General features: G+C 40.4%; 1 protein-coding gene across 4 annotated transcripts in view; it reads left to right on the plus strand.

Annotated features, from left to right (window-relative positions):
* Window positions 1–26,833, plus strand: part of vps8 (VPS8 subunit of CORVET complex) — a 64,489-nt gene that overhangs the window by 12,028 nt on the left and 25,628 nt on the right. For all 4 annotated transcript variants that reach the window (XM_028979947.1, XM_028979950.1, XM_028979949.1 and 1 more), the window contains 18 exons: window positions 4,296–4,518; window positions 4,896–4,985; window positions 7,884–7,935; window positions 8,040–8,082; window positions 9,256–9,328; window positions 10,664–10,783; window positions 10,895–10,966; window positions 11,823–11,942; window positions 12,456–12,512; window positions 12,610–12,692; window positions 18,933–19,017; window positions 19,477–19,575; window positions 19,662–19,751; window positions 20,694–20,740; window positions 23,870–24,014; window positions 25,624–25,713; window positions 26,405–26,584; window positions 26,656–26,737. In XM_028979947.1, the coding sequence (XP_028835780.1) occupies window positions 4,296–4,518; window positions 4,896–4,985; window positions 7,884–7,935; window positions 8,040–8,082; window positions 9,256–9,328; window positions 10,664–10,783; window positions 10,895–10,966; window positions 11,823–11,942; window positions 12,456–12,512; window positions 12,610–12,692; window positions 18,933–19,017; window positions 19,477–19,575; window positions 19,662–19,751; window positions 20,694–20,740; window positions 23,870–24,014; window positions 25,624–25,713; window positions 26,405–26,584; window positions 26,656–26,737 (1,751 nt within the window). The remainder of the gene's footprint in view (window positions 1–4,295; window positions 4,519–4,895; window positions 4,986–7,883; window positions 7,936–8,039; window positions 8,083–9,255; window positions 9,329–10,663; window positions 10,784–10,894; window positions 10,967–11,822; window positions 11,943–12,455; window positions 12,513–12,609; window positions 12,693–18,932; window positions 19,018–19,476; window positions 19,576–19,661; window positions 19,752–20,693; window positions 20,741–23,869; window positions 24,015–25,623; window positions 25,714–26,404; window positions 26,585–26,655; window positions 26,738–26,833) is intronic.

Consider the following 26,833-nt stretch of genomic DNA (forward strand, 5'->3'; position numbering starts at 1 on the left):
TGAAAATACACACACACACACACACACACACACACACACATAGGTTTGCAATAATCAAACACACCCACATTTCTCATGCATACAAGTTTTGGCTATGGTACCCACAAGCACTAAATGCACTGCATCATCTAAGGTGGGACAATGTAAAAGGCGTACCAGTGTAAAAAACACTAGCATTGTTAGGTGTATATTTGCATGATGCGAGTAAATGAATTTGTGTGTAGATGTTTGTGTGTGAGTGTTTTTTTTTTTTTTTTTTAATGCGCGTGTTCGTCTTGTGTTTATCCGTTTGTGGATGCGCAAATGCACATCTGTTCTTGTGTGTGAGTGTGCATAGAATGAAAGAGTGTGCTTCTGCTCTGCAGGGCTGGTAATGAGAAGGTGGGTGTGTGAGCTACAGAAGGTGTTTGGGTCCTAATGAACCAAAGCCTCAATTAACCTCCCCTGTCTCTTCGCCCCACTACACTGGTCACACACAAGTATTAACACTACAGCTGCTCACACTTTACCAATTTTTACAACTTGTGCAGTTCTCATACTTTCTCGTTATTTCCAGTGGCTGACAATCTCTACCGTTTACCTCACTGTGTGGCATTTTAAAATAACACGCCTCCTTGCAGAGCTGGTACGAAACAAACAGTGCAAATTGGGCTGCATGATCTCCGTTCTTGTTGGGCGCTTGTAGGCGTTTTATTTGGTTTGGATGCTGTCGTCATGTGACTGGGTTGAGCGTTTTCCTGTACTGGGAGGGAGATCCCTATCCTCACTGGACCTCACAGGTGCTGCTGAAGTGGAAAAGACAGACTACTGTTCCCCACACACTGTGTGTAAATGACAAAATTGTAATGAAAATCGCATTTGCTAAGTATCATTACCTTGTTAAAAGCACATCTGTCCAGACTCTGTCCTGACAAAGGAATACATCCTCACACACTTATACAACCTTGAAAACAAACAAACACACACAGACTTGTGGCTCTCTCCTAATGCTCTAATGCTTCTTGTAACCCCAACACTCAGACTCCCATTTCAGTACCAAGCATGAGTACCGAGCAGCTCTCTGCTCTCTCTCCTTCCTCGTCCTGCTTTTTCCCAGTTTCCTCCGTCTTCTATTATGGTGACTCCCATCTCCATTTGTTGGGCTGATGTGGCGTGGCACTCAGGGCAGGGACAGGGCACAAGGTGCTTTATGTAACTCACACTTCATTTAGATTCAAGAGAATAAACTTTTTCTGGCAACTTTAATGTGTGTGTGTGTGTGTGTGTGTGTGTGTGTGTGTGTGTGTGTGTGTTTATATGACTTTACTTTCGGGACACAGATGACACCCATCACTTGGGGACATTTTACAGCATACACAAAAAAATACATATTTATTACAATTAGGTGTTTATATACAATATTTCTGTGACATTTGTGATGTGTTATCCACAGAGATAGTGTGTGTGTGTGTGTGTGTGTGTGTGTGTGTGTGAGAGTGTGTACAGTTTGTTTCATGTGACATCTGCTGTCAGCAGTTGCTTGTCTGCTGCTTCTTTCTCAGCTCCGAAGCCCAGATTGCATTCAAGCCAGCAATACTACATTGATGAAAAACAGCAACTTGGATTAAAAAAAAAAGACCGTGTCCCCATATGGGCATTTGAAAATGGCGCAGAGGTGTCAGATACCACCTGGGTTTTGGGTTTAAGTGAGAGGGCTGAGATGCCTATTTAAGGTAATTAGTTTCACATTTCAGTGTCTTTACTAATATATTTATTGGTAGATTTTATTGATTGAATTGACAATTCTATAAACATATAAAATATAATACAATGATTCCCCTTCCCTGGGGGAATATCATGAAAAAATGTCATTCCCTCACTGACTGTAAAAATGAATGTCTGTTGGCCATTTGTGTATTCTGCCTTTGCTGTTTTGATTGTAATATTTAAGTCATCAGCTATATAAAATATATGTAGTTTTATCATGTTGAATGAAGTTACATGAATAAATGAAAATTTTCACAGTCTTCTTATTTTTAATATGCACTCCCCTGTGACCTCTGAGCAAATGAGGCGGAGCAGGCACAAATCTTTAACCAATCACAGATGACGTCTGACACGTCAAATCGTTTATTCGTCCTATTTTCTTCATCATAGGAGTCAAGCTGTCCCTACACACTGGAACGGCATGATGCTGATGTGTTACTCTGTGCTTTTTTAGGCTGATGTGTGTGACTTGTTTGACGGATGAGTGTTTGTGTGGGAGGTGAGGTCCTTAGGCCCCTGTCTGTTGTGAGTGGTACGCGTGGGCTGCTGCCGAGAGCTTTGTGTTTTGATGTATTTGGTCTGTTTTTGAACATGAGTCATATGAGTGTATATGTTGGTTTGCACGTTTATGGATGTCTCTGCTCGAGTCTGTTAGTCCACTGGGCCGTGTGTCTGTTTGCGTGCATGTTGATCTCAGTCTGGGACTGTGGGTGTGTGTACCCCTGTTGCTCTGACAAAGAGATTTTGTCTGCTGACTTTGTCTGCTGTATGGTCTGTCCTTGAAGCCACCACTCTGCCTCTTCCAGTGTGACACTCACCATCTAGATTAACTAAGCAAACAGACACCCATGTTGCCTGAGAGGCAAATTCACCTTCTTCTCTATAGATCACTCTTGCTGAACCAGATGCAGTGCCAATCAAGATAAGTAATAACGCGTGATGATCCTACGGAATTAAACCAAATTTACTCCTTTTTAATGAATCCGGAAACCTTTTCAGTCCAGTGCAGACCAGACCAATGAGTGTATGAATGCCATGCATGTTATTACAATGAGTACAGCCATTCATTTCCAGTTAATAGGGGTGTTAGGAAAGAAATGAAACAGCAATATATTGTGATACTTTACATAGTGATATTGTACTTCATTTTCGATGAACTGTAGAGTATTGCAATATGTAGAGTATCACAATATATCATGATATAATCGTATCGTGAGATCCTTGCCAATACACATCCCTACCAGTAAACGTGTGATTAATTGTGCAACTTTGAGATAAATGGCCCTGCTCAGTCCAGCCAAATGTCTACTTTCTGCAGGACATCTGTGCCGATACTCTGCGTTACATTAGTTTAAGCAGAACAATGTTCTATGAAGCCCAACGTCAACCCATCTGAGTGCAATCCTGCATTTGTCATTCCCTGCGGACCTTGTTGGGCCATTAGCGTTCACCTGAGCCTAATATCAGCAGAGCTGGATCGGAAAAGATGATGGCCAGCAGACATCCAGGAACAGGATGGAAACCCAGTGAGGTGGTGTAATCTGATTTTTGAGGGTACCTAATGGTCTGCAGTGAAGGCTGGAGCAGAGGTCCTTAATCACCCCAATTTTCAAATCAAGGCAGACTGCAACCTAGATCTGGGTTCTTTCTGCCGTTCTCTCTATATATCTCCCTGTTTCTATATTAAATAATACATCACTCTTGCTGACATGCCCCAAATTCTACCGCATGTGCACTTCTCCTTTTTTTTACTTCTCTGTGGTTGCCACAGAAACAACTCCTCCCTTCCTCTTCTTCCTTTGGTGGTTCCCAGAAGAACAGAGCTCCCAGAGGCACTTTCTCTTCCTGTGGGGAGAGCCTGCTTAGTGTCAGGTGCAGGTGAAGCACTCCGTGCGGCTGCCTCCGCTGCCATCGCGTTGTGTGCTCCATTCTCGGGGGTGGCAGGGGCACGCTGCCAGGTGCTTGGGTGTAGTGGGAGTGTAGCGCAGGGGGTGTAGGCTGAGCAGGAACTGTGGGCTTCGGTTGTGTGTGTGCGGAAGGTGATCGTGGCTTGTGTGTGCTTGCATTGAAGTGGTTTTTTTTTTTTTTTTTATGTGAATTAATTATTTTTTTTTTTATAATTTGCTTTTTGTTACATCTTTATCTTTAAGCTCAAACATATATAACCAAACTAATTTTTTTAGCAAAATTGGCAAAAATATTGTTATTGTTTTCTTTAAAATGTATTTTTAAAAGGACCTTGATTGGTTTTGAATATCAGTATAAGAATTTATTTGTCTTTTTCGGTCTGCAAAGTGGAGTGCAGGATATGAACTTTGCTCTGCCGTCTCCCTCATCACATGACTGACAATGTGACTGGGGGCGGACAGTGCAACAACTGTCCAGTCGCACCGCTGTTTGCAAGAAATCCCATTAACCTTCGCCTTTGAGCTACAATCCGCCAGCCTGTCCCATTAGCCTTTTTGTTGGAGGGAAGTGGGCCTTTATCCTCAAGCCAGGTTGGAGGATAACAGCTTTAGGTTTTCTTGTCTCCCCCCCATCCTCCTCAGAGACCTGCTGTTTGGCCAGATCTACAGTCGGCTTTTGGAGAATTCTGTCGCCAAAGGCGTGTTTCTGGAGAGCTTGGAGCCGTACATTCTGAGCGAGCGCATTGGCTGCCCGACAGCGCCCGTCATGAGGGACCTGCTGGCCTACTTCCAGGAAAATGGCATGATGGAGAGTGTGGAGAACTGCCTGGTGCACATGGACATAACCAACCTGGACATCCAGCAGGTCAGTGCAACAGCCGTCACTTAATTACAGGGCTCTGATTAAGTCCTTAAATTAATTAAGTACTTAATTAAATCAGATCACCACCAGTGCTCATAATTAGATGAAGAACTACTTTTTAATTAACGACATTTATCTTATCTGATTATTAGCAGCATTTCTGGTATCTGCATTACATTTTGAGATACTTGACAATATTTGTCAGACCTGTTAATCCATAATTTTTATGGCTCATGTACTTTTTATATGAGAGGGAGAAATTACTTGTCCTGTTCTCATGCTTTCTGTGTTCTTTTAAAACTGCTGACTTAGCACAGAACTTTAAAACTCAATGACACTGACCCTAGATCAGCTCTAATGTTCCTAACCTTAACCCTTAGGTGGTGCAGATGTGTTGGGAGAACCAGCTGTATGATGCCATGATCTACGTTTTCAACAGTGGAATGAATGACTACATCACCCCAATGGAGGTACAGTGCAGCTTTAACACTCCTTCATTGCAGTCTTACCAGGCATTTTTCTATCGAATCAGATTTTTGAAATGTAAAATAAGAGGTTGGAATTTTGACAACATACGTTTTTGCTTACATCTCGCTCTTTTTAATTTTGGCTTGTGAGACTCTTAGTTACGCTGCTTATTTTTACAGTTTCTGTAATCAACATTTATGATTGAGGATTTGGTTGAACTTTTGCCACTTTTCTCTCGTGTGGGTGGGGCTTCGCCAGATTGGCCAACAGGTGTTCGCGTGACAGCTCCGTTCCCCTGAACTAGTGCTTGGAAGTGTGAGAAAAGAGGCTCTTGTGGCATCTGTAGCCTCTTATTTTAGCCTTACTTGCAAATTACAAATATGAATGCTTTGTGTGTAGATAAATCATATTTGCCAAGTAAGGCTAAAATTTGAGGCATATTGCACTGCGGTATTTGAGATCATATATGTAATGAGATTTGTGCACACGACCAACTGCATGATTAACCAATTGTAAGTATTGATTAAATACGCTGATTATGATGTGATCCATATGTGGAGGCTAACAGCTGTTGCTGCTCTGCATGTTCTTAAATGGAGCTGGGGAATGGAGCTGTCACTCAAATACCCACTGGCAGTTCAGGCGAAGCCCCACCCACATGAGAGAATTGAGCCAAAAGTTCAACTGAATCCTCAGGCAGCGTAATCTTAAAACACGGCAGAGCAACTGAAAAGCCAGCAGCAACGTATGTTGTCAAAATTCCAGTCTCTTATTTTACATTTCAACGTCATATTTTTGTAGCTTTGTTTCAAAATTTTGGCAGAAATCTGATTCCATATTTTTCTGCCATTTGTGGAGTCAGGGGAGTGCAGACATTTTTTTCTGCTTATTGTAGCAAATTAAAGGGTCCACACAGGTGTACAAGACCTTAACTTTTGTATTTATCATGTGACTAAGTAAAAAATTAATGGGCTGCATTGTGATTCATCGATATCGAGGCATTGATAATCGTAATGGAATCATGAGGCCGTTCAAGGTTCACACCTCTATAGACTGAAAAGTTTCAGCACATCTACTCTTCTGGTTAAGGGCATGAATATCATCGGCAGTCTAATCCCAGAAACTGGTTAAGGTGCATTGGTGACAGTTAAACAAATTCAAAAACATCTGTGACTCCTTTGTTTCCAAGATTAGAGATTTAACTAATGACTAGTCGTTGACTAAAATCTATTTAAATTATGTGGCAAATAATAAAGACAAGAAAGATACTTAATTCAAAAACATCAAAAAGTATAAAGGTACAAAATAGTAAAAAGAAAATATAAAATAAACAATTCAAGTATTACTAATAATCCAACTTAAATGATACAGTTCAGTTTCGAGTTGTATCCAGATGAGATAGGTAGGTAGAATGTTTGTCTTTTGTGCAATGTTATGTGCAAAATAGAGAGAGAGAGAATTGTCTTAGTGCATGTGTGTGGAATGCATGTGCAATCCTGCACTGTTGTGATGTACTGTGGGGAAGAAAAAAACATTGTGGGATGAATTACATGAGTGAGATCTCATGCCTTATCGTGCCTCATCACTATCGACTCATAACACAAATAATTACAAATCATGTACGTTCTAGGAAGCGCTAATGTTAGTTCGCAATCATAAAAATACGATACCTTGTAGAAGCTCCGAGTCCGCTTGGAGAAGTGCAGTTTACGCAAGGATGATTTCGGTTAAGGGGCTGCAGTATTGACAAAGTACTATTATGGTAGGCCAGGTCTGTTCTACAGTGTATACATCGCACTACGTTGTCCAACGTAAAATGGTCCCACACTTTAGACATTTTATGCCTTTTACGCACACCAGTATCTTCATTTTCCACCAGTGAATCACGCCTCCTTAAATCTTTGAAATGCGCATCAGTTAAAACCGTCCGTGTAGAACAATGATACTGGTGCTGCGCAGCACCAGTTGTTTTTTTCTCAGAGTGGTCCATGACTTTAGGGTGTATAAAATATGCACACAATATACCAGAACATCTGATTTCCTTGTTCACTTTAGATGTTCAGGGAACATCTCACTAGGACACAATACAGACAGTATCAGTTTGTCTCATTTGTTGTACTTCCTGTATTGATTTATGCAATGAAAATCCTGTCTAGTGGGAAAGGTCGCATTATGGTAGCATTATGCCGTCCTACCATCTGAATGTAGGCCTCTGTAATCCACTGTTGTTGGTATTATTCGACAGAGCATCTGAGCGCCTCTGTTTCTTTAATTTACTAGACAGAAGGCCGAGTGGATAAAGAAAGTGCTAATTAGCTTTTGTTCCTGAGCTCATTCACTGCCTGCTAATTATTCTTCAGTACCTCACCAGGGTACAAAGCGCTCATCATGGCGGCAGATTTAGTTTTATAGATGGTTTGTGAGTGTGTGAGTGTGTTTGTGGGCTTTTGTTCACTGAATTGACCATTAAACCAGTGTTGAGATGAAAGCACGTGGCGTTGTTTCCTGATTCCTCTGAAGTTAGGGAGGAAAGATGAAAGTACTGTTGTTTTTTTTGTTTTATTGGGGAGGTTACACACACACACACACACACACACACACACACACACACACAGTCCTTCTTTTCAGCTACAGTCCCCAGGACCCTTTCATGAGACAGTGTTAACAATACACAATGATGAAGTTCCCTACTTTGAACCATGAGGTTCTCAGTGGTGGAATATATTTCAGGTTGGTGCTGCGGTGCTGAGATAGCTTCCTGTGTAAACTCTCACATATAGATTTGTAGAGGCGTGTTGTGCATTTGTTCCCTGGCCAGACCCTTCAGACTCAGTGTATATGCTCATGTACGGCATGGCCTATGGTGAAGCTCCCGCTGACTCGTGCTGTTTGCATTTCAGAAACTCTTCCAGGTGATTAGCGTCCCGCTGCGGGAAGGACGGCCCCTCACAGGTAAACACTGCAACACACTGGCTGAGCTGACTGTTTGTTCTGGCAGACCAGGTGAGACTGTGTATGTGTGTGCTGCTCTACATCCATTTGTTCCTCTCTTGCAGATGAGCAGGTGGTGATGGGAAACAAGCTGCTTGTTTATATAAGGTGAGATGTTTCGGTAATAATAAACACTCACGTTCATTAATAAGATAAGAGAATCCTTTAGTCCCACAAGTAGGGAATTTTCATTTGTCACAGCAATAAGCTTAGGTAAATAGAAAATATATGCCTGTAATGTACACATAGAATAGAGTGGGGCAAAAAGGTACAGCCACTGTGCCTTTGGTAGCCACTGATAATGCAAGTTGTCACACTTGAGCGAGATCTGTAATTTATCATAGGTACACTTCAACAGTGAGAGACAGAATGTAAAAACATTTCAGGAAATCACATTGTATGATTTAAAAAAAAAAAAAAAATTATATATGTTAAAAAAAGTATTCACCACCTTCAATTAAGAATTATGTCCCTCACAGACCTGTCACTTCTTCTTTAAGAAGCTATTTTATCCTTCACTCATTATCTGTATTGAACTGGTTATCTGTATAAAAGACACCAGTCCACATCTTCAGACAGTCAGACTCTGACCTCCACCATGGTCAAGACCAGAGAGCTGTCTAAGGACACCAGGGACAAGACTGTACACCTGCAGACTAGGACGAGCCAATCTATTAGAATATGGAATCACTCAGATCCTCCTTAAACCTGGGGCTTCATGCAAGATCTCACCTCATGGGGTACAAATAACTTTGAGAACGGTGAGGAAAAAGCTACAGAACTACACGGGAGGTAACTAGTCAATAACCTGAAGAGAGCTGGAACCACAGTAACAAAGGCTTCTATTAGTAACACACTATGTCGCTATGGATTAAAATCCTGCAATAAAGGTTGCCAGAGATCTTCTGGATGATCCAGAGAAGTATTGGGAGAATGTTATGTGGTCAGATGAGACACCATACCCACTGTGAAGCAACGGGGTGGAAACATGCTCTGGGGTGGCTTTTCTGCAAAGGGGACGACTGATTAAGGAAAGGATGAATGGGGCCATGCATTGTGAGATTTTGGGCAAAACCCTCCTATCAGTGAGAGCATACACCATTGCAAATACACCATTATACAAATACATTCTTTAAAAACCACACAATGTGATTTCCTGTTTGTTTTTTTTAAACATTCTGTCTCTCACAGTGGAAGTGTACCAGTGATGAAAATCATAGGACATTCTTCCTAATTGCTTCACATCTTTTCACATCTTTTTTGTTCTCTTGGCTCTCTTAGCTGCTGCTTGGCAGGACGGGCATACCCTATAGGAGACATCCCTGAAGACCTGGTACCACTGGTGAAGAACCAGGTGTGTTTGCATATCTCTGTGTTTCTTATTATGAAAAATTATGAAAAAATTTGTCGCCGTTGATGCTCAGTCAGCTCTGCAGTATTTTACAGGCAATCACCCACCTCCACAGTGCACACCTCAACAATGAAATAGGACACAAGATTGGTAGAGCCCTCAGTGACTGGATGGTCTGTGGAGAAGTAATGAAAGACAGGGTTTCTCCTCTCAGATTGTTGCCTTAAGGAGACAGGTCTCTTTGAATCTATACTCTTGCCTTGTCTTCTGGATCAGAGTGTGAGTGTGTGTCTGTCTGTGAATGTGTGTACTCATTGCTACTCTCAGGTGATTTCTTCTTTTAGTCCTATGCCTGCCTTCCTCTCTCTCTTCTTTCTCTCTCTCACACACACACAGAGGTCTGTGTTTCTTACATAATTCATGCGTGAAAACAAAGGACGACCCTCAGATTTCAGTTGAATTTCAGGTCAAATCTGCATACTGTGTGTGTAGCTGATTAGATTCTCTGCACGTTGTGTGCTCTCACTGGGGGGTTCTGGGGAATTTCCTACTTCTGTCCTATTCCCATACACTTACCTAAAGGATTGGTTTTGGGAGCACTGACCTTCCGAAGTCCCTTGTTTCTGTCTTCCTCCCTCCCACAGTTACACTTTCAAGCCATGACAGAGTCGTGTCACTGAAGAAATCTCACATTTTAAACCAGTCTTTGAATCTTGAATGCTGTTGAGTGGCTGGGTAGCGGTCTTTATACTAAATAGCAGCGGCATCATTATCTTTTTGAATAAGGGGTTGCTTAGAATTCAGTGAGGTTTTACTGAGGTTTTAAAATCCAAAATCTCAAATCTCATTCACGCTGTGATGTAAGCATGTATTAAAGTATTATAATTGTAAAAATAATTAAATGGTTAGTATGAATATTTAAATGATTAGTAATTCATAATTTCATTGTTATTTATTGGGACCTGTTTTTGTAGTGTTGAGCTTCAGAAACCTTTGTGATGCTGAAGATAGTGGTTGTCAGTGGTACTTAGCTTTCATAATAAACAAAAAAGCATTGCTTTCTCTTTCCCTCTTTTCATATTCCTCCAGACTCAACTGTGCATAGTTCAAAAAGCTTCACAACACTGAGCAATTACCTGCCATTGTGGCTTTCATAATTGCGCATAATGGCTAATGTTCCCTTCCTCATGGTGTGTAGTCAGTTTAATGTATACCCATTCAGCTGCAGGTATCCATGGAAACAGGGCTGCTCCAAACCATATTTGCACTACTTGTTCTTTTGGTATAACTGGGTTATTATGGAATGCAGGTAGATTTCTATATGTTACTGTGTTGTAGGTGTTTGAATTCCTGATACGGCTACACTCTGCGGAGGCATCGCAGGACGAGGAGGTCTACCCATACATCCACACCCTTCTTCACTTCGACACACGAGAGTTCCTCAACGTTCTCGCCTTGGTGAGCTTGTCAGTCAGAGATCCAGATGTTCGATCTGTCTGCTAGTGCCTGGACAGAGGCTGCTGATGGAAGGGATTGTTATTGTTTGTTCTGATTCGACTCTCCTTACAGACGTTTGAAGACTTCAAAAATGACAAACAAGCTCTTGAATACCAACAGAGGATTGTTGACATTTTACTAAAGGTGAATTCTCGCTTCTCGCTTTCCCTTTTTTTAACTTTCTATCCCTCTCTTTCTTTCTATCTTCTTCCTTTGCTTTCATTCTCATATGCCTACAAGACACACTGTTCCCATTTATCACAACAGTAGGCCATCTGGAGTAGTTTTTATAGCAATTTGGGGGATCTGATCACTTCATCAGCCGAAGAGGCCCAGAACAGCTCAGTGAGCGCCCGCTCGCCCATCAGCAATCATGCCTCAGCTCCTCACCTCAATCGGCTCCCCATTACTCATCATTACTCACCGCAGCGCTTCAGAGCTCATCAGCAATTGTTACTTATCTCATCCCTAGGCCCTAGGAATCCATAATCACACTCAAAAGAAAAATAGGGTGCTGGATATTTATGTCTGTATTAGAATGATAAATGATACATTTATTTTCTTAATTTCTAAAATTGTAAATATCCAGCATATACTATTTTCATGAAATCTGTTGTCATAACAGATTTCGCTTCATGTGTTATCTTAATTTCAGTATATTTATTTGGCAACATTTACCTTTCTGTTTGAAAAACACCAGCTCCGGTTATGGAATGAAATCCGTAACCCATATCCCATAAAGATTCACTCTGCATAAATTCACTCCTCATTACACGCCTCATTGTGAAATTAAGTTTGAATTATGATATGCTGTAGGAGTGAATGCTGTTTGGTTCAGTGGCAACACCTCTGTTGAAAAATAGTTTGTATTGTTGCTAAGCAACATTGTTCAGAGAGAATGTAGTTTGACGAGTAATGTGAGGTTTAGTGATGGTTGAATATAAAATATGTATATAAAATATAATTTCTATTATTAGAAAAAAATTGTGTGTATGAACAGGTGATGGTGGACAACCCAGACTTCACCCCCTCTCAGGTGGGCTGTCTCTTCACTTTCTTGGCCCGTCAACTGGCCAAACCAGACAACAGCCTCTTTGTCAACAGGAAACTGTTTGATCAGGTGAGCACATATGTTACTCACTGACCCCATCTCACTCTACGTTTATTTCTGAGTACAGTTTTGATGTGATCAGCCTTTTTCTGTTTGAAATGAATATGTTGTCTTTTATAATATTTTCCAGAGTTATAACTATTTCTTTCCTGCAAAACAGCCACCTTTTATTCTGCTTCTAAGTTGTACTTCTTAGTTGTTTTCCGGTCTTTAAATGCTGCATTTGGGAGACGAAGCACCCCATGTGCAGAGCAGGTGGTAACGCATTGAGTTGTTAGAAGGGAAATTAACACATGCAGTAAAAATAGTACTGCCGTATTAGATGTGTTGGACTACCATCTTGCAGGTAAGAGAGCTCATTATCGTGCGTAGCAGATGTGTTAAAGGCCTGTTGGGCTCATCTGCAAGAAACATGAGGGTTTTTAGAAATACTAGTTGTGACATTGATGTTGTTACTGATAGAGTTGGATTGGCCAAACTGTAAAATTGTGTTCTCTTGAGGAACCGATGGCTCTCTTTCAGGTTCTGGAGTATCTCAGCAGCCCTGACGATGATTCAAGACACACAGAGAGGCAGCAGGTTTACATCCACAATATTAATATATCTATAGATGTATTTTGTCTATACAGCAATGATCACATGATCTCATAAGCCTGTGTTCTGTGGTTGTCCATAGGTTCTTCTGGAACTACTACAGGTTGGGGGTGTGGTGCAGTTTGATGAGACACGGCTACTTTCACTGGCTGAGAAGGCAGAGTTGTGAGTGCAGCATTTTTACGTTATTGTTCATCAACAGTGCATAGAAAATAAAACATAACGCATTATACTAAGTAGGAGAATCTACAAAGTAGGAGCTGCAATACTATTGTTATCTGTTGCCCAGAATAATGAGGACAACACAAATACCGGAACCAGATTACCACAAAGTTTCAGGTTATAAGGTGTCCATGTGTCCAAGACAAGGAGTTGCTCATAGACAAGGGGGCTGTCCCTGTTAGTAATGATTGGAAAATCATAAAAAGTGTCTTATAGAGAAACGTTTCTGCTACATGTATCCAGCAATGCTCAGTATATTGCTGTTTAATCATCCATCAAAAAAATGTGATGCTAAATCTGAAGTAATTTCAAAACTTTTCCCACCTTAACTGTTAGCTATAACCTGTATAATAAAAAAGTATAATAAGCCTGAACTAATACATTGCTGAAGCACCTTTTGATTTAATTACAGCATTAAGTCTACACAGGTTCAAACTTGGTATCAATACAAGAGGCTCTGATTAACCCCAAATAAAATTTAGCTGTCCTAGTAGGATGTGTGTACACATTTTAAATCCAATATATAAAAAAATAAAAGAAGAACAAATATACATGAACCATGATTCATCAATACTGGCTTTTATGTAATATTCTAGGATGGTTTCTGCAAGATAATTCCTTGTTGAGTAAACACAGGTCTCTTTGCCTTTCTGGTGTAACAAGTACAAAAGTCAGATCTTTAATGAAGTACAAAAATAGAAAAGCTACTTTGTTTCTGTATCACAAAGAAAATCTAATTAAACTTAAAATAGGTCACTGAATAATTACAGCAGCGTTTTTATTGTTTTGATGAAAGTCAATGATGCTCATCATTTTGTAATTTCAGCTGGCTAATTAACCGAAAATGTTATTTTCAGAATAAAATGGCATTTTGTGACATTTCCAACATGTGGGAAATATCTTCTGGTTCATAAAATGTTCTAAAATCTTGTAGACGTATGTAACAGTTAAGCATAATATTTAAATGAGATGGACCAAGTGAATTTAATCACTACTGGACCATGTGTAAATAGTGGTGTCTATTTGAAAATCCCTGAAGCTGTAGTTGTTACGGTGGTGGTGGCTGTGGTGATCTTCTGGTTTGTTTCATGCTAAATCCTTGTTTAGCAGTTGTCATGAACCAGGATTTATCTGCTGCCTTAATTCACAGCATGATGCCAATGCTTTCAGTGTTTAGTGTGTTTTGAATTTGGCCTACTATGAACACTGCCACAACCAATAAATCAAAACCATGTATTGACAAAAACATGTAAAGTAAAGAAATAAATAGTTATATATTTATATTATAAATATTTCAAGAAATAAATAAATAGAGACCCAAAACAAGGAGAAAAAAAAAATCCAACTATACATAACCAGGCCTGTCAATCTACTAATGTCCCATTAAACAGGAGCAAGGAGAGATTGTTTGTTTTGACATACTGGTGAAAAGGACCCCCAAATTCTTTTGGAGATGCCCTTCAGAGACAACCTCTCTTAACCACTGTGGTGTTGAATACTTCCACTAAAGTAATATGAGCCTCCTAGCGGGTAAAGAGTCAAAAGCAAGAGCATCTTGGAAAGAGAAGGTAATGAGGAAAATAACACCAAACAAAAGAGCATCATTGGCAGTAACAGAAATATGACCTAAACTAATTACAAATTCTAAAAGAGGTTTTAACCAAAATATTCTTGGTATAGAGTGCAACAGAAGATTAAATGGGAGAATGAACAAATACCTTGAATGATATTGGCTTAGCAGAATTTGCCTCAATCATCAACCATGTTGGATAACAATCAAAGGCCATGGATTAAATACAATACTTAAAAATTCTAATATTAGCATCTCAATAATTAAATCTAAGATTTGGTAGAGCCAACCCTCCAAGTTGCTTAGTCCTCTGCAAACACTGTCTGCGCAGATTAGGAATCTTCTAGTTCCAAATGAAATGAAATAAGAGAATCAATTCTACGACAGAAAGCCTGAGGGAGAAACAGTACTATATATTGAAATACGTAAGAAAACTGTGGGAGTTGACACATGCTACCAGAGACAAACTGAGCACTGACTAACGTTCACAATTATTACAGATTAAGGATATTTGCTTAAAAAGCTCTTCAAATTTGTGAGTAACATGGACTCCTAGATAAGGAAAGCCTTGACCAGCAACTTTAAAAGGGAAATATGTAGAGGATAATTCCTGGCCTGATTGTAAATATCTAACTCTTATTTAGATTTAATTTGTGTCCAGATATTTGACCAAAAGCATAAAGAGTAGAAAGGGCAGCAGGAATAGAGACAGGCAAATTAGTAATGTATAACAAAAGGTCATTTGCATACAAGGAGACTTCACCTCCTTGCCATATCAAAATATACCACTAATACTGGGATTGGATTGAAGTGCAATCAAAAGGGGTTCAATTGCAAATGCAAACAGCAACGGACTCAAAGGACAGCCCTGTCTTCTTGACAGATGAAGAGAATATTGTTGGTTCTTCATACCAACAAATACCTTTACTCTTTATTTCAGGAGATGAATTTCCAAAAGCAAATTTCTCTAAGGTGTAAAAGAGATATTTACATTCCACCCTATCAAAAGCTTTCTCATCATCAAGCGATCATGAGTGTCAGAGGCGGAAGCATTTTATATTATAGGAATCAGACGTCAAACATTAGAGAAAGAATGCCTATTACGAATAAATCCAGTCTGGTCCAAAGAAGTATGGGGTGGGAGAACAGATTCTAAGATTATTATTCAGCAAAAATATAAGTGTGATGAAATAAGAGAAAAATTAGAATTCCCTTTTGTAAGGATTAAAAAAAATCCCAAGCACCTGAAATGGTAGACTGCTCCATAAATAACTGGATAACTTTAGAGGACCTAAACATGGCAGCTCCACTTGATTTATTTTTATTTATTTATTATTACGTAAGAAGAGTGATAAACCTTGCCAGCCCACCCTTTTCTTAATTTTAGATGATCTGAGGTTTTAAGAGGAGTTTCTTACTCATCTTTCTTACTCATCTTACTCACAAATAATTTGTGCCCCATGATTATGAAGAAAATGCAGCACTTTACTGTGCTTTATAGGATTGAGTCCCTTACAATTAAAACTAGTAAATGTACCATTTCCTCCTATGGACAATGGGGTAGAATTAAGATGGGCCACAATGAAACAAAAAGCTATAGAAAAACAAAATGACCTTCAAAACAGTATAATACAAATGGCTGACTGGCTGATGAAAAACAAAACATAATTCAAGGGTAAGGAAAGAACAAAGAACCACCCATTTATATTTACATTTAAGGCATTTGGCAGACGCCCTTATCCAGAGTGACTTACAAAGTGCTTTCATGTTACCATCGATGAAGTGGTCAATTCTGGTTCACTAGGACCCCCTACTATGAATACAACCTTTTTATTCACTCTGTTGTTGTTTCTATACATAAGTCAGACAATAAGGTAATAAATATCCTAAATATTGTAAATAAACTAAAGATGAAGGTCTTGAGCTGCCGCTTGTATGTGCTCAGTGACTGAGCTGTTCTGACCTCAAGGGGAAAACAGAGAAGATTCTAGATGAATGTCTTCATTCTACCTTTAGCAATGGAGGGACCAGGCGAGCAGTACTGGAGGCTCGGAGTATACGAGGTGCAGTGTGAGGTGTAATAAGGGCTGTGAGGAAGGATGACGCCCATCCTGCAGAAGCACTCCCCAAACATTACACAGTATTATGTATATATATCTAAATACAGGGAGTGCAGAATTATTAGGCAAGTTGTATTTTTGAGGAATAATTTTATTATTGAACAACAACCATGTTCTCAATGAACCCAAAAAACTCATTAATATCAAATCTGAATGTTTTTGGAAGTAGTTTTTAGTTTGTTTTTATTTTTAGCTATTTTAGGGGGATATCTGTGTGTGCAGGTGACTATTACTGTGCATAATTATTAGGCAACTTAACAAAAAAACAAATATATACCCATTTCAATTATTTATTTTTACCAGTGAAACCAATATAACATCTCCACATTCACAAATATACATTTCTGACATTCAAAAACAAAACAAATACAAATCAGCAACCAATATAGCCACCTTTCTTTGCAAGGACACTCAAAAGCCTGCCATCCATGGATTCTGTCAGTGTTTTGATCTGTTCACCATCAACATTGCATGCAGCAGCAACCACAGCCTCCCAGACACTGTTCAGAGAGGTGTACCGTTTTCCCTCCTTGTAAATCTCACATTTGATGATGGACCACAGGTTCTCAATGGGGTTCAGATCAGGTGAACAAGGAGGCCATGTCATTAGTTTTTCTTCTTTTCGACCCTTTCTTGCCAGCCACGCTGTGGAGTACTTGGACGCGTGTGACGGAGCATTGTCCTGCATGAAAATCATGTTTTTCTTGAAGGATGCAGACTTCTTCTTGTACCACTGCTTGAAGAAGGTGTCTTCCAGAAACTGGCAGTAGGACTGGGAGTTGAGCTTGACTCCATCCTCAACCCGAAAAGGCCCCACAAGCTCATCTTTGATGATACCAGCCCAAACCAGTACTCCACCTCCACCTTGCTGGCGTCTGAGTCGGACTGGAGCTCTCTGCCCTTTACCAATCCAGCCACGGGCCCATCCATCTGGCCCATCAAGACTCACTCTCATTTCATCAGTCCATAAAACCTTAGAAAAATCAGTCTTGAGATATTTCTTGGCCCAGTCTTGACGTTTCAGCTTGTGTGTCTTGTTCAGTGGTGGTCGTCTTTCAGCCTTTCTTACCTTGGCCATGTCTCTGAGTATTGCACACCTTGTGCTTTTGGGCACTCCAGTGATGCAGCTCTGAAATATGTCCAAACTGGTGGCAAGTGGCATCTTGGCAGCTGCACGCTTGACTTTTCTCAGTTCGTGGGCAGTTATTTAGCGCCTTGGTTTTTCCACACGCTTCTTGCGACCCTGTTGACTATTTTGAATGAAACGCTTGATTGTTCGATGATCACGCTTCAGAAGCTTTGCAATTTTAAGAGTGCGGCATCCCTCTGCAAGATATCTCACTATTTTGTCTTTTCTGAGCCTGTCAAGTCCTTCTTTTGACCCATTTTGCCAAAGGAAAGGAAGTTGCCTAATAATTATGCACACCTGATATAGGGTGTTGATGTCATTAGACCACACCCCTTCTCATTACAGAGATGCACATCACCTAATATGTTTAATTGGTAGTAGGCTTTCGAGCCTATACAGCTTTGAGTAAGAACATGCATGAAGAGGATGATGTGGACAAAAAACTCTTTTACCTAATAATTCTGCACTCCCTGTAAAACCAAAAGAGTTAGTGTATTAAAACGGATCTTGATAATGACAGACATTTGCCATAGAGCAGTTTAAACAATCAAGTTAGATTTTAAAAATCCTGATTAAAAGCACCTGATATATAGCATTTTTTCTGTTTTCTGTATCTCCCATCTGGTCGCACTGATGATATCATTTGCACAATATGCAATTGCGCCGTAAATTAGATTTCAGGATACTTGTGGTATCTAAGAAACATAAACAAAATAAAAAAAACGTGGAACAAAATAAAAGTGACTAAAATACTATTTTCATTGACTAAAACTAATTTCATGTTGACTAAAATTAGACTAAAATATCATGAGTTGTTGTTAATTAAAACTGTACTAAAATAGTCATCAATAAAGTGCTAAAAGACTAAAGTGCTCAGACTTGTAGTTGACTGAAACTGAAACTAGACTAAAATTAAGACAGGCCTGGCAAAAACAACTATAGTATACTGACAGACTTTTCACCATTTCCTCAACAAACTCCATCGCCAGTGCAGGATCCTCAAACGTGTTAGTCTGTTCACTAGGGCAAAATGAGGTGTATGGTGGGCGGGTAAAGAAGTGGAAAATAGCAACAACATATAATCTTGGTAATAAGGGGGGAGAAGAGTATTTGAAAAAATGCTAAAATATTTTTTAAAAGTCACTTTTCAGCAGAACTACTACAATTCCAATCTACATCCTTCCACCTCAGCATCGCCCCCCTACCTTTACAACATTAATAGGTGGCAGTTAATTAACCAAACAGCAGTTTCTCATGTGTCCAGGGTTGACTAACACTTTGAAATTGTATTACACACATTCATTTAGTTTAATTAATGTAAATGATCATGTCTCTCCCCCTCTGTCCTTTTCTTTCCCTCTCAGCTACCAGATCTGTGAGTTCATGTATGAGAAGAAGCACCTGTACGACAAAATTATTGACTGTTATCTGAAGGACCCTTTGAGAAAGGTGAGTTGTTTCAACATTTTGTTCTTCAACGGTGTTACACATCAGTTCCCTGCAATGCGCATCTTAAGCCTTTTGTATTGTGCTCTTAAGGGAGTACTTTGAAGAAAATCAAAAAACACTTTCTTTCCTATGTGTTTTTTCCCCCTTGCTGTTTTAAGTTCTATCATGCCAGCATTGCTAAAGGCTTAGAATAACATTACACTGAGTGCATGGCCAGGTACAGATGAATCAAGAATTTCCTGATTTCCTGATAAAAATAAAAATAGAAAAAAGGTTATTATTACATATAAGTACACTATGCAAGTTTGCAAGGATGGCGTGTATGCTATATTGTTTTGAGAACTGGTTCAAAATGAGTGACGATCTGAACGTTTAAATGTGAAGTTGTTTAATTTTTATGACTGTGTAATTTTCACCTTTCCCAGTCCTACAATCATTTACATTTGTTATTACACTCAGGAGGAGATTTTCAACTACATCCACAACATCCTGTCCATGCCGGGCTACAGTGCTGAGGAGAAGCGCTCCGTGTGGGATAAAACCCTCCTGCACGTCCAGGTGAGGGTTTCTTCATTAGCAGCTGGATTAGAACCCTCACTGGCAGCATGTTCTGAATCAGATACTGTGCCGTTTCTCCCATTCAGGAGTTGGTGACCACTGACCCAGCCAAGTCTGCTGAGCTGGTCGCTGTCCACTTTACTAACGAGGTCCATCAGATCATCAGCAATCTACAGGTAACTGAGTTTGTGATGTTTTTGAAGACCTGACTTGGTCTTCATACAGTTCACAGGCTAGATATGATGACAGCCTGTAGCCGTTGGAAGAGATGGCAGCGTGAGTTGAAATAAGGTTCACGTTTTCCAGCATTTTTTTTGCGTTCCAGGAGATTGCAGCATCTGTTGTTTTGCAGCAGTGCTATGAAGCAGGGTCTCCTGTTGAGAGTGTGTATCAGTAAATGGATTAGGCCCTATCTGCTGCTTCCATGTAATTGGGTTTGTTTTATCAGGGCTACACTGGGAGATAGGCTGTGTGTTAATTGAAATGCTTGTTAGCGCACAGGAATTGTGTGTGTTTCGGTGTGTTTTTTTCTTAAACAAATTAAAACCTCACAGGTACTTGGGATTATTTTTACTTCACTGTAGTGTTTTGAGCCCTATATCATAGTGTCTTTGCAGTGTGACATTAAAAAATACATCAACATGAGGGAAAAAAAACACACACATGCACATAATGGATCTTTGTTCCCACTGGCTGTGAAGATTAATCAGCACACAGATCCCAATTTATGTCATCAAGGGATACGCAGCCTTGCAAGTTTTTTTCTTTCTCTAAAGAAAAATCTCTCAGTTAAGTCAGTCACTAGTCAGTGATTTAAATGGCATGATGATGATGGATGAAATAAGTCGGTTTTAATATGGTTTTTAAAATTTCAGATATTCTGCTCAAACTATTTATTTTTATGATTTCATAGTTAACATAGGCTAACAGTAATAATAATCTTGTTTTCTTGATCCATCCTGGACAGATGCTATTAGCATTGTCAGAATGATTGTGATCAGCAGAATGCTGAGCCTCCCAATATAACAAATCCCAGTTTAACCCTTTTGCATTAGTAACACTATTGAGATTTTTCTCTTTTGCATGTTTTATTCACTTCATTCTTTTTTACTTTCAAGGATGACCACCTGGTGTTCCTGTTCTTGCAGAGTCTGTTGGATCCACGGTAATTTCAGATTTTTAGTGTGATCTATGAGTTCATGTTTAAAAAAGAAACACACACACACAAACTGCTCTGTACTGTCACATTCCCGTCAGGGGTAGAGAACATGAACAACTAAGGGAGGGTAATAGGTGGCTGGAACACACAACACAACCAAAGTGCAAAAGTGTGTTTATTTATAGTACAGGCAAGTGAAGCAAACCAACAAACTTACCAATCCAAACCAGACCAGTGCTAAACAACAATCCAGAACGAACACTACACACACAAAAGGGAGATTATTTACAAAGGGAGAGAACAGACAAGGAATAGGCAACGAAACTACTACAACACAGAGTCAATCTCTACTACAACACAAATCAATCCAAAACTCTCCAAAAACTCACAACAACAACGCAATAATCTCCCCAGGCGCCTGGGGGCAGTGGTGGCCTAGTTTTAAGGAAGCGGCCCCATAATCAAAAGGTTTCTGGTTTGAATCCCAATCTGCCAAGGTGCCACTGAGCAAAGCACCGTCCCCACACACTGCTCCCCGGTCACCTGTCATGGCTGCCCACTGCTCACTAAGGATGATGGTTAAAAGCATTGTGTGCACCGTGTGCTGTGCTGCTGTGTATCACAATGATAATCACTTCACTTTAAAACTTTCTCCTCCATGAGCACTAGGAGTGAAGGAGGCGTCACATGTAGATGTCACATGATATCATAGATGGAGTCTCCAATCATTAAGTCCGTTCCCTCAATTATCTAAAAGGGAAATGGACACACACCCACCCACAGCAGAGAACATACAACACTAACCACTACAGCATTGGTTGTGGCGTTGTAAGGCTTTCTCTTTGGTCAGATGTTCTTCTGACCACCCTTGTCCAAAGCTCCCCATTTGAAATCCGGCTTTATGCTTGTGGAGCTTTCTCTTGGTTCCTTTCTAGTCATGCGCACAATTCAAGGTGAATTGGTGATTTTTTGGGTGTGTGAGTGAATGGGGTGTGTGCGCCCTTCGGTGGGATAAGACAGGCAGTGTTTACCCTGATTGAGACTAAACGGTTAAGTGAAAGAGTGGAAAAATGGACCAAATTTATGTTATCTACCATGTGTATGTGAATGAATGCATTCAGAAAAATGTTCATGTAAAGTGTGAATGGAAACAGACACTCACATGGGTTCAAGTAATTTACTGAATTTGTGCCATTGGCAGAGAGGGGCCAAAGACAGAGCTGCAGTTGGCTTTGTGTGTGTGAGGTTTTTTTTTGCACAAATAGTATGAGACACAGTAGTGTGTGAGAAAGAGAGAGACTCTGAGTGCCTGAAAGTGCACTCCTTTTGAGAAACTCTCTGTAAAAAGCTTTTTTTTTCCTTTGCTGTCTTAAATTCACCATTCTATTACACACCCCCTCACACATTTTTCATCTTTGTCATTGTACGCTTCCTGCTCTCCTTTGCATTTCCTGTCACATCTGTGATATGACTCAAATAGTGTGTGTCTTATAATATATTCACAGCCCATATTAATACTGAGTAGCGAGAGATGCATGGATGGACAAGGTTTCTAGAGGCATATAAAAGCAGATAAAAATAGAAAAAATGCATCCTTTGTCAGCTGAGAATCCCTGCTTACCCTCAGTGCTCGTGCTTAAACAGGAATGAGAACCCTCTAATGGCCACATGTGCAGCACATTAGTGTGTAACTGTGGGATTACACAATCAGTCACATGAGATACATGAGAGAGAACAGAACACCATGACCATGACTCCCCCCCCTCCCCCCAAACACACATATACACACACACAAACACTTTTCTCAGCACTGAAACACCAGGGAAATCCATCTGGTGGTGTTATAATCTGTGTGACCTCTGGTGATGTGCGGAGGACTATTTGTAGCCCTAGCGGAGTGTCCACGTTTACCTCAGCACTGTGACTGGAGATTCATATCGTGCTCCTGCTCTAATCTGCTACACGAGCTGTGGAGGTGTCCTGAGATCCTTGTGTCTTTGAATATCTGAAAGGTTTGATCACATATTGGACCATTTAATAGGTAATCCTTATCCTTAAGTCTAGACGGGACAAATAGAATGAAGTGTGTGTGAGTGTTTGTGTCAGAGTAAAATAGTCCTTTTATAGCCCTTTGACGCAGAAGAAGAGAAATGGAACAGGTGTGGTGCTGCAGTCAGCGGGGAGTTCTGGGAGGTTGCCCGGGGATGGAGCAACTACAACCACCACTGTCCCAAACACACACAAGCACATACACACCACGCCTAACATTAAGGAGCCTTAATAGACTCTTTCCATCACTTACTCCCTCCCCCTCTCTCTGTCTATCGCGCACAATCTGCATAACTGCATTTCTTCTGTACTGGCATTCACTGTTGACCTTTTTGTCCCTTCATATTCCGTTCAAATTTTACTATTATGCACTTGTTATTTCAAGGACATTCTTGAGTAGACCCCAGCGTGGTAGTTCTGCCTTCGCTGCAGCAGTGGCTGCTTGTGACCACCTGTCTGTACCCAGATCAGGTCGTATGTCGCTGTCAGGCTCTGACACATTAACATTTTAAATTAATTCCATTGATATTATGGTCTATGAGTTTGGTGTTCTCTTCTCCCTCTATAAATGATTACCGCTGTCTGATTCTCTGGCATAAGGTACTGCTGCTAATTATTGTTGATCGTATTAGTTGTTAATCTTTGCAGCCTTGGGCCAGTTGGCTGCTTTTTCAGAATAATTGGGCTTGTTGTTTCTTTATTTATTTATTCTCTATTTCTGTCCTGCGATGGCACTTTTTACTGAGATGCCAGAACTCTTTCATTCTTTGCAGAAGTTTAAAAGGGGTTGCCTGTCATGGCAAAGCTATAAACACACCATATCAAATTATGTGGATTTGACGAAATCTGCGATTGAAATGATAAATACATGGAAATGTTAGTCAAAATAATCCTGATTGTAATCCTCGCTGGTTACACGCTCTTTTATAATTTACTGAATATCTGATATCTGATTGGAATTGTTGCACATCACTGGCATCTCTCTGAATTTGATCTTGACTGTGGGTACCATGTTCATGTTAAAAGTGAGGTGTTTTTAAATTGCTGATCCATTTTGAGCTCTTTTTCTTTTTCCCTCTTTCCTAGAGAGATCCTTCATCCCCAGCCTCTCCTGAGGTCGGGCCCCGATCTGCATGAGCAGTTGGTGGGCTTACTGTGCCGCTTCAGCCCCCAGCAGGTCATAGACTTCCTCAAGACTTCCCAGGATTATCGACTGGAAGAAACAATTCAGGTGACCCCCCCAGCACATAATTATCTAGTGCCTCTTATTTTAAAAGATGATCATGTTCACACACCAACAAAAGGGGTAGTTATTTTGTGTTCTTCAAGATACAGAAGAGTTTGCCTGGCCTAGGGCTGAATGACATATTGAAATTAAACTGAAATCACGATTTGAATAAACGACTGCGGTGGGGAGAATATGCCAGGTGAATGCTGTCAAATGGGTTCAGACAGTAAAACAAAGTTCTGCACTCTTCGCCGTTTAATAAGCCGCTTGCAGACTGAGGGTGTCATGCACTGCGCTGGTTTGCATGTTTTCTAAAACCCTGGTAATGGCATGATAATGGCATGTTGTAGACACTCAGAGACTGATAAGATCAGCTTTTAAATAACATTCACAGCTTTTTTTTTTTTTTACATTCACTTACTGTCTGTGTTTTGAAGGGGCAGACCGAATGCAAGCTTTTATTATATTGGTTGCGTGAAAATGCATTACGGCACACAGCAGTCAAAGGTCAGCAAATTTCAACTGCCCTGTGTGATATACAATCATGCTCACCAATTAGATGTATCCCATATTAAAGCCACGCCCACTTAAAGGATGCTAACGCTCAACTCATGGTATGCTAGTTAAAGCTCAGTGTGGCGCCGTTCAGATTTCCATGTATGGTTTGGTTATGCTACATTTTTCAATACACATAGTACAGTGAATAATTATTGTGCATAACAGTTCTTCTCAACCATGAGAAAATCGGTACAGTGGCTTCCGTTTTCAGTTTTGAATAATGTGCCGAAGACATTGACATGTAAATTATGTACATTAATTGCAGTGCCATTCAAAAATGGCCATGCTTGCATTTTCTCATAATCATGCTACCTCCAAATACCATAGGATCCATTCTGGGAAAGTACAGGAAATGTACTGTAAAAACGTAAATTTACTTTGTAAGCATTATATGGCTGAGATTATTCAGAGATGTGGTAGAACAGAGCTGAAGAGAGATGAGTCGTTAGAGGGGGAAGGAGTAATGCCCTCCCATCGATGCCCTGCAGTAGTGCAGAGGTTTACAGTACAGGGAAAATCAATAGTGTTTTACAGGCAGCACCACATGTTAAATATTTAAAGAGCTCTGTTAGCTCACCCATTGCACCCACCTTCGACCTGCACCGCACACTCCTCTCTTCATCTCCCCCTCCCTGGGGGTCTGTTGCTCTCTCTCACTATTGTACTGATCTGATCTGTCAACGTCACCCAGCCCCTATCTCTGTCCCTAAACTACATTTATCTTTCTCACACTCATTCTCTCACTGTCACACACTCTCTCTTAACACACATTATCATCCCTGTCACTTACCGTCTGTGTCCCTCGTTTGTTCTTTCTTTATATGTGTGTTACTGGATGGTAGATTGTGATTGTGGATGCTGTCCCTGGTGTACAGTTTTCTTAAATAAACGTTTCACCCAATGTATGACATTCCCTGAATGTTCCTGACTTCTGTTTCAAGGTGCTATATTGCCCTCCTGACTTTATTTTACCGTTGTTTTGCATGTTTGGCACTGCTTCTCTGCCTGGAATGCCCTTTCTTTTAATATCACCTGTCTCTCTGTCCAAAACCAGATTGTACAGCAACACCAGCTGCATGAAGCAAAAGCCTTTCTTCTAGAGAAGAAGGGAGACATTCAGGGAGCCTTCCAGGTGCTCCTGCAGGTGAGAGAGAACAGAAACTACAGCCTTATTGTGCAGTATACCGTAGCCGTGCTGGCTCAATTTTCAGCCATGTTCATCACCGAATGCCAAAATAAATTCATGCCCCAAGCAAGGGTTTTTGATTAATTAAAAGATTAATGTGCAAACATCCAGTTAACAAATTGTAATTTTATCATCCTCTACAATGTCTTTATTAGCACAGTATTTTTTTTAACCTTATGACCACTGGCAGTGAGTAAAATTGATTTGTCTGCAAGTGACCATTTTGTCTGAAGTTGATAAATATGGAAAAATATGCAAGGGTAAATATCTGAGTGACAAAAATTTGATAGCTAGATGGCTGATTTGACCAACTCAGTATATGGTCCTAATGTTATGGCTGATACAGTTATGGGATGCATACAGCCCAGTTCAATGAGGACATGGTGCCCCGACTTGACTTATCATCATGCTGGCCACTTGTTCCAGTGATTTATAATCAGCACTCAAAACAGGTCATTATATTCAAATAATACACAGAAACACTAATTAATTTCAGAGAATGCCCTGAAACAGGGTCATTAGGACAGCTGTTTCCAGGTATTTCATTTACATTTACGCCATTTGCCCTTGTCCAGAGCGACTTACAACGAGCTTTCAGGTTACCATCAGTGAAATTTCTCAGCTGCAGATCTGTGTTGACATTTTTCAGACTCTGGAAGCCAAACTACTTGGCCTGACCCAGCCAAGAGAGGGGGTGGACCAACTGCGGCATGAAGAAGAGGAGGGTCAGGAGGAAGAGGGGCCACTACAGAGAGTGCAGGGGGCACTGGGTGACATCATAGCCCTGTGTGTCAGAGGATCACACGGGCTCAACCAACAACAGAGAGAGGTGTGTATGTGTTGTATACAAGTGTCCTTTGTGTTTGTGTTTCTGCATTATTTTGACTCTTCTCCTCTCAGGCTCTGTGGTTTTCTCTGCTTGAAGCAATGATGTCACCACAAAAACTCCTTAAAGGCTCTGATGCGAAGCAGACTTCAGAAGGTAGAACACACACTGTCATGTTAAGTCGTGCACAATTATGTCCTTTTCCAAATACACACCTTTTCTTGGCAGACTCTGATAAGAGCAGCCTAATTA

The sequence above is a fragment of the Denticeps clupeoides genome, chromosome 5 (assembly GCF_900700375.1).
Source record: "Denticeps clupeoides chromosome 5, fDenClu1.1, whole genome shotgun sequence".
In the NCBI taxonomy this organism is placed as follows: domain Eukaryota; kingdom Metazoa; phylum Chordata; class Actinopteri; order Clupeiformes; family Denticipitidae; genus Denticeps; species Denticeps clupeoides.